At 40.5% G+C, this 8,803-nt stretch overlaps 1 protein-coding gene across 2 annotated transcripts in view; it reads left to right on the forward strand.

The window, feature by feature from the left end:
- The window catches only part of GINS3 (GINS complex subunit 3 (Psf3 homolog)), an 11,277-nt gene extending 3,566 nt beyond the window's left edge, over positions 1-7,711 (forward strand). Inside the window, exons 2-3 of one of the 2 annotated variants that reach the window (XM_011993992.1) lie at positions 4,661-4,894; positions 6,078-7,711. In XM_011993992.1, coding sequence (XP_011849382.1) covers positions 4,661-4,894; positions 6,078-6,308 — 465 coding nt within the window. In that variant the 3' untranslated portion in view covers positions 6,309-7,711. The remainder of the gene's footprint in view (positions 1-4,660; positions 4,895-6,077) is intronic. The other variant, XM_011993993.1, reaches the window with a different exon arrangement.
- Positions 7,712-8,803: the final 1,092 nt, after the last annotated feature.

The raw sequence follows: 8,803 nt of genomic DNA on the forward strand, positions 1-8,803 counted from the left end.
CCTCAGCCCCCCAAGTAGCTAGGATTACAGGCACCTGCCACCATGCCCAGCTAATTTTTGTATTTTTTTTTTTTTTTTTGGTCTAAATTTTCAATGATATCAGTACAATGTTCAGAATTCCCTTTACTATCTTTTTAATGTCAGTAAGATTACAGTGGTGCCCTTATTTTTATTTTTAATATCAATAAGTTGTGTTCTCCTTTTCTTGATTACCCTTGCCAGGAGTCTATCAATTTTTTTATTCTTTTAAAAGAACTAACTTAGGACTCTGTTAGTTTTCTCTTTTGTACTTTATTTTAGATCATTAAGTCTTAATTAGTTCTTTCCGTCTACTTTATTTGGGTTTAATTTTCTATTATTTCCCCACACACACCCCCCCACATTTTGAGATGGAAACTTAGGTCATTAATTTTTCAATCTTCTTTTATACATTCATAGCGATACATTTCTTTTAAGTACAACTTTAATTGCATTTCATAAGTTTTGATGTGTTATATTTTCATTATCAATGAACTAAAAATACTTTTTAGGCCAGCAGTGGCTCACACCTATAAACCCAACACTGGGAGGTGGAGGCGGGAGGATCACTTGAGCCCAGGAGTTCGAGACCAGCCTGGGTAACATAGTGAGTCCCCATCTCTACAAAAAATAAAAATAAAAAAAGCCAGGCACGGTAGCACACACCTGTGGTCCCAGCTACTCAGGAGGCTGAGGCAAGAGGACCAGTTAAGCCTTGGAGGGTCAGTACTGCAGTGAGCCATGATCACACCACTGCACTTCAGCCTAGGTGATGGAGCAAGATAATGTCTCAAAAAAATAAATAAAAATTTTAAAAAACTGTTTAATTTCTATTGTGATTTCTTTTTTGACCCATAGGTATTTAGAAGACTAGTGCTTAATTTCAAACATTTTGAGATTTGGTCATTTACCATTTTTGTTTTTTATTTCTAGCTTGATTCCACTGTGGCCAGAAAACATAGTCTGTATGATTTCAGTCTTTTGAAAGTTGCTGAGACTTGCTCTATGGCAAAGCATAAGACCAATTTAAACATTCTGTGTGAACTTGAAAAGACGTCTGTGTGAAGTCATGGTGTCCAATAATTAATCTGTATGTGTGAATTAGCTCATTTGTTAATTGTTTTGTTGAGATATTCTCTATCCTTGTGATTTTTTTTTCTTTTTTTTTTTTTTATGCTGAAAAACATGTGGACCAGGCATAGTGGCTCCTGCCTATAACCCTAGCACTTTGGGAGGTGGAGGTGGGAGAATCACTTGAGGCCCGGAGTTTGAGATCAGCCTAGGCAACATAGCAAGACCCTCTCTCTAGGAAAAATTTAAAAATTGCAAAATTAGCTGAGTGTGGTGGCACATGCCGATAGTCCCACCTACTCAGGAGACTGAGGCGGGGGGATTATTTGAGCCTAGAAGACCATTGCACTCCAGCCTAGGTGACAGAACAAGACCCCATCTCTAAAAAAAAAAAAAAATTCATTAAAAAAATGTCAAAGTTTCTCACTATGATTATGGATTTGTCTGTTTATCCTTTTACTTCTGTTAATTTAGACAAATATTAATTTTCTGGTAGATATAATGACCCTTTTATTGTTGTCACATGTCTGTCTTTATCTCTAGTAATGATCCTGTCTTTTGATTAGTGTTTATATGACATTTTTTCATCCTATTTTAAATTTTTCTGTGTCTTCATATTTAAGGTATGTCTCTTTTTAAGCAGCATGTAGTTGGGTTTTGTTTTTTATTCAGTGTGCTGATTTTTAATTGGTATATTTAATCCATTTACATTTAATTTAATATTGACATATTTGTGTTCATTTTTACCTTCCTACTTTTTTCTTATGTCCCATCTGTTTTAGCTTTCTTTTTCCATCCTTTCTTGACTTCTTTTGCATTAATCAAATTTATTTTGCTATTCATTTACCTTTTTATTCATTTATTTAGTTATTTATTCTTCTTTCATTTTAGTGGCTACCTTAAATATATTACACAATCATTTTTGACTAAAAAGAATGTTATATAAGTTACTACTTTCACCACTTCACAGAAATGACTAGAATCTTAGAACACTTAAACCCATTTTGTCACTTGTGTTAATCATGATGTATTCTAATTTGACTCATTGAAAACCCTATAAAACATTATTATTATTATATATCCACTTACATATTCTTTTCATTACTCTTTTTTTCTTTTTGCATTTCCATAGTTCTTTCTGGAATCATTTTCATTCTCTCTTCAGAATTCCCTTACTCTGGATCTTCTGGTGATAATTCTCAGTTTCTGTCAGTGTCACAGATCCCCAGAACCAACCCAGATTTCATGATTCACTAAGGAGACTCAAAGGACTCAGCATATAGTCACACTCATGGTTAAGATTTATTACATCAAAAGGATATAAAGCAAAATCAGCAGAGGGAAAGGTTGCATGGAGTAAAGTCTGGAGGAGACCGGGCACAAGCTTCCAAGAGTCCTCTCCTAGTGGAGTCACACAGGACACACTTAAATTCTCCAGTAATTTGAATTCTGATAAAATGTGTGAAATACTGTCTACCAGGGAAGCTTGTTACAGACTCAGTCCCCAGGGTTTTATTGGAGGCTGTTCATGTGGCACTTTCTGTCCAGCACAGACCAAAATTCAGACTTCCAGAGGCAAAGCAGTTATTCAACATGAATCGCATTGTTTGCACAAACAGTTCAGGCACACTCTCATTGGTTCTGGGACGGGTGAGAATCCCTCTTCTGAAATCCAAGTTCCCAGATGCCAACCAAGGGCCAACCTTACAAGCAGGCCTTGCTAAGATAGCAGTCTCAGGCCTACTGTATTAACTTTTTTCTGCATACTTTCTCTATGGAAATGCCTTTATTTCACCTTTACTTTTAAAGAATATTTTCACTGGGTATAAGATTTTACACTCGCAGTTATTTTCTTTTAGCACATTAAAAAAATCCATTTCCATTGTTTTGTGGCTTCCATAGTTTCCGTTAAGAAGTTGGCTTTTTTTCTTTTTTTTGAGATGGAGTCTCTGTCGCCCAGGCTGGAGTGGAATGGTATGATCTCGGCTCACTGCAACCTCCACCTCCCAGGTTCAAGTGAGCCTCCTGCCTCAGCCCCCCAAGTAGCTAGGATTACAGGCGCCCACCACTATGCCTGGCTAATTTTTGTGTTTTTAGTAGAAACAGGGTTTCACCATGCTGGTCAGGCATGAACTCCTGAGCTCAGGTGATTTGCCTGCCTCGGCCTCCCAAAGTGTTGGGATTACAGGCATGAGCCACTGCACCCGGCTAAGAAGTTGGCTTTAACTCTTAATGTTCCTTCTGTAAAGGCAATGTATTCCTCACTCCCATCTACAGCTGTTTTTAAGATTTTCTCTGTCTTTGGTCTCACAATTCAGGTAATATATGCCTAGTTGTGATTTTATTAGTATTTATTCTATTAATACTTGTTATTCATAATGTTCCTTGAATCTGTGGTTTGATATCTTTTTTTAATTTTGAATAATGTACAGCTATTATCTCTTCAGACGTTTATTTTGCGTCAGTCTCTCCCTCCTCCCCATTAAAATACATGCATGTTGAAGTTTTTCTTTCTTTTATACCTTATTTCATACATCTCTTAGGCTCTTCTCTGTTTTTTCTCTAGATGCTTTAGTCTGAATATTTTCTCTTGACCTTTTCTCCCATTTACAGTCCTCTCTTCATCCATATCCAGTCCAGTAAACATGTTAAATTTGATTTAATCTATCGACTTCTTAGGTTCAATTATTATATTTTTCAGTTCTGGAATTTCCATTTGATTTTTAAATTTATCTTAAAGTTGGCGCCTAATTTCTCTGCTATTCGGTGTCAAATAGAGGGCTTACATCCGTCACTTCTTTCTCAGATCTTAGGCCCTTATGTCCTGGTGGTGCTGGCAGCCTTGAACTCAATGTTGGTCTGTCTAGTCCTGTGCAGTTTGCCAAAAGCTCTGCTTCCACTCCCACAAAGCTGTTCCCATCTTTTTGCAACAGTTCTCCCTTGTGAGAGTGTTTGGCTTTTACTGCTTCACTCAATCCAGTTGTTTGCCTTTGATTTTTTGGAGATTTATGACTGTTAATTTCTGGTCTGTCATGACCACCTCATCTTGTTTTCTAATTCTGTTGAGGCTTTAAAAACTAGAGACATGTGTTCTGTCATCTCTGAAGCTGTGATGTGGGATGGGAAGGGGCTGCCACCCCAGCTCAGGTTGATCCTATACTTCTTTCTGACCCCTAGCACCCAATAGGGTGCTTAGCACATAGCAGGCACTCGGCAAGTGGATATTTAGAATAAATATTGAATATTCAAAGAAAAAGGAAATGTTTACTGTAGTTCTGAAGTGTCTACAATTGGACAGTTTTTATTTGTGTTAGTTAGAAGACTCTCTCTTATCCTACATTTTTGTTCTCCACCATGTTTTTGTTGTATAAGTCCATTTTCTCTCTCCATTCCATCATCACATAACCACGCACTTCATTGCTTCAAGTCACAATCAGGTCTTCTGTGCTTGACGGCCACTCCCCCAGAGAGAAAAGGCAGTATTGCTCAGGTGATGTGTATTTCCTTTCCGTCACACACATTTCCTATGTTATTTGTCTGTTTTTAAAATCTACATTCATGCATGCTGCAGGGTTCCAAGCTTGAACTCCCCTTGTGGCTGGCAAAAGGACTTTTTGACAACAAGCGACGGATCCTTTCTGTGGAACTCCCCAAGATCTACCAGGAGGGCTGGAGGACGGTGTTCAGTGCGGATGCCAATGTGGTGGACCTCCACAAAATGGGGCCCCATTTCTACGGGTTTGGCTCCCAACTCCTGCATTTTGACAGTCCCGAGAATGCAGACATTTCCCAGTCTCTGCTGCAGGCAAGTAATGGGTGTGAAAACCTGTGGTGCTGCACCTGTCTCAGGAGCCAGCCCCAGATACTACTTTTACCCAGGACAGTGTATGACTTGTAAATTTAGTTTGTTATTATTCCAGGTCAGCCTACAGTTACACTGTCTTCCCATTATATATTATATATATACACATACACACACACTTTGTTTTAATATGACTTGTCTGCTACTACTTATATTTGCTTGCTACAAGTTGAGGCCAGCAGGAACTCTAGGAAATGAGAAAAGGGTGATGATGGCCAGGTGTGCTGGCTCACACCTGTAATCCCAGCACTTTGGGAGGCCAAGGCGGGAGGATCACTGAGCCCAGGAGTTCAAGACCAACCTGGGCAATATAGTGAGATCCCATCTCTATTAAAAAGAAAAAAGACCAAAAAAGGGTGATGGTGCATTACAGATGACAGGCACTTAGATACACAGTTCCAGGCCTGGCCTGAGGGTTCCTGTTGGAAATACAAGAGTTATTGGGTTATTTGTTTCCTTCCTTTGTTCTGGGGTTAGGGCTTGGCCCTGCCATGAACTAGCAATATGACTTGGTCAAGCTACTTGACCTCTCTAGACATCAATTCACCTGTAAGAATTGATGGAGATGATAATAGTGCCAAAATTATAGAGTTGTGGTAAAACTATGTAACACCGTGTAATAAAAAATAACTCATATTGTTACTACTTTTCCAAGACAAAACAATGTTATACATCTGTTCCCATCCTTTATGGTATAACCTTATTTTAATTTTTCATAATTTTTTTTATTCTGTTACTGTTAGAAGAAACCATCATTTCTGTCTCTTGGGACAGAAGCATTTGCTACTAATGACTAATGACAATGCTAATAATGATAATGCTAATAGTGACAAAAGTTTCTCAGGAAGCTGGCTGTGTGCTAGCCATTTGCTAGGTGCTTTACATGTATTCATTGGTTTCTTAACAACTTACTGGATTTTCATAACAATCCACTTCACAGATGAGGAAATCGAGGCTTGGCAATGTGCAATAACTTACTTGGGTGCTAGAGGGAATTCAGACCTCCTTCTGAGTCCTACACATCATTCTTTCTTTTCATGCCATTTAAATGTTCTGAGATAAAAATGGATATGACTTTGTGGGGTGTGAGGTCAACCCTGACTTCTCATACTCCCTTGTTTTCCAGACTTTTATTGGACGTTTTCGCCGCATCATGGACTCCTCACAGAATGCTTACAACGAAGACACTTCAGCCCTGGTAGCCAGGCTAGACGAGATGGAGAGGGGCTTATTTCAAACAGGGCAGAAAGGACTGAATGACTTTCAGTGTTGGGAGAAGGGGCAGGCTTCTCAGATCACAGCTTCCAACCTCGTTCAGAATTACAAGAAGAGAAAATTCACTGATATGGAAGACTGAAGGCCGTAGAACACAGCACGGCTCCTTGTAGACGTATCCCTCCATGTGTCCTTGATAGGAGCTGGCTGACCTTGTACAGAACCAGAATCTTGTCCCATTTCGTGGCTTATTTCCTGTGGCCATAGGGAATTATAGGGAACTGGACATGCTGGAGGATGTGGGTGTCTCTGGCTCTGTGAGTCTTCCAGGACCGTCCCACCCTGCTGACCCACAGCCCAGGCCGTTTAACCCAAAAACCCACGGCCAAGGAGAAATCAAAGTCCTTCCTAAATAAGAATCACTGCCATATAATATATCACAGTAGAGTTGAGACTGGGATTCCTTGTGTGTGGGAGTTTGGACAGCTCCAGATGTACAGTTTCACTAGCCACAAAGCACAGGTACAAACTGGGTCATCTTCGCCTGGTCACAAAATGTTCTCTCGATCTTATTTGCCTCATCTTCCTCATGTACCCCACCATGCTGGCCTGACTAAATATCTCCTGCTGCCTGCCTGCAGGGAGTTACCCCAGTTTCCAAAAACAGTCACCCAGATAAAGGAGGAAAAGAGAAAGGCAGACGAATAGCATGGCTTTTACTAAAGAAAAGATACTGGCCTCATACTCTATACTCAGGGCTTAATGAACTGGAATCTGCGTAACTCAGCAGTCAGCCCGGAAGGGAAATGGTTAAACAGCTTATTTTTTTGCCTCAGAGAGCCTAAGAGCACCCGCACACTTCTTCCACTCCCTGTCTAGAAAAGCTGTCAGGGAGTCATTTGGAATTGCAAAGTAGTTATTAAGGGGTGTTAACCAGCCTGCATTACATCCAGAAGTCAGGACTTGGTTGCTGACTGCGAAGGGCCCTGTTTTCGAAACCTAACATTGCAAGTGTAAGAGAGCAAGAAGGCTCCATTGTGCTTTTCTTTCCTCTTCAGTAAATGTTGCAACCTTATTGCATAGAAGATCCCGGACCATTTACTGGAACCTGGTTAAGCAAGCACAAATCTCTTTTCCTGAAGATCAAGGATGCAACCTCAAGTTGAGAAAGAAACAGCATTACCTGGACCCATTAGACCGTTCGCAGGGCTTCACTGCTTCCCCTCTGACACTCCACAACTAGCAAAAATTGTCTTTGTCATTGGAAATTATAGAGGGATTTGGGTATCCAGATTGTGTAGATGCAAACTTAGATTGTCTTGATGCAAACTTAGAACCACAGCAATGCTTTTAAAATGCCTATTTTAAGATGGAATTGATGTTTTTATAATTTGATTTTAGTGCTAAATAAATGATGGACTTTGTACATGAATATGTTCTGTACAAGTACTCTGTCACTAGTACTACAGATAATCATCAAAGCTATCAGAATTTTGTCTTTGATCATATTTGACAGTAATGCACAAATAAATCCATGTTTTAGCAGATGCTCTTTTGCTTGTGTGGTACACATAAATAGGAGGTACATTCTCTGTAGGAGGTGCTGTGTCCTAGGAAGATGAGATTTCCATTACTACCACAGCATTTATATATAGCCAGGGCCCCAGAAACCATTCATAGAGCGAGAAAAGCGTATTATTTAACTTTTGGCATCATTCTTTTCACACATAGCTTTATATTTAAAGTCAACCCTAAGTCTGCTACCGTTTTTTCCTACTTCCTAAAAAAAAGAAATTCCTCGGGGGCCTTGTGTCAGGAATATGTAGGTATTCGTTTCCAAAATTTAGCCCCTATTTTACTTTTCGAACAGATTATATTACACGTAGCTTTTGAACCCATTTTCAATTACAGATCTGCCTTCATGCCTGTCGGACTACCCCTCTCCCCAGCAGCCCTCCAGTCGTTTGGATTTTTATTTGTTCTCTTCAAGAGGCTAATTAAAAAAAAAAAAAAAAAAAAAAAAAAAAAAAAAAAAGGCCGGGCGCGGTGGCTCACGCTTGTAATCCCAGCACTTTGGGAGGCTGAGGTGGGCAGATCATGAGGTCAGGAGATCGAGACCATCCTGGCTAACACGGTGAAACCCCGTCTCTACGGAAAACACAAAAAATTAGCCGGGCGTGGTGGCGGCGCCTGTAGTCCCAGCTACTCGGGAGGCTGAGGCAGGAGAATGGCGTGAACCCGGGAGGCGGAGCTTGCAGTGAGCCGAGATGGCGCCACTGCACTCCAGCCCGGGCGACAGAGCGAGACTCCGTCTCAAAAAACAAAACAAAACAAAACACACAAATGGACTCAAATACCAAATTGCTCTCAAACTCCACGGAGTAAATGTGTGCCCTTTCCCCTGAAGCACTCTGTTCCCACGTAACTGTGGCCTTATAGATAGAAGACCTCAGTATATGCAGGTTTTTCCCAGGGACAATGTGGGCTGCCAGGAGGAGTGGGGCAAGGCTCTGTCTCCTGCTGTTTGTGACTTCTGGATTTGGGTGGCTCTGGGCTATCCATGGCTCTCCATCTCCACACTGATGGCTCCCAAATTCCTATCTCCAGCTCGGATCGCTCCCTCCAGCTCCAGACTTG

This window comes from Mandrillus leucophaeus, unplaced genomic scaffold (genome assembly GCF_000951045.1).
Source record: "Mandrillus leucophaeus isolate KB7577 unplaced genomic scaffold, Mleu.le_1.0 Scaffold44, whole genome shotgun sequence".
NCBI classification, from domain to species: Eukaryota; Metazoa; Chordata; class Mammalia; order Primates; family Cercopithecidae; genus Mandrillus; species Mandrillus leucophaeus.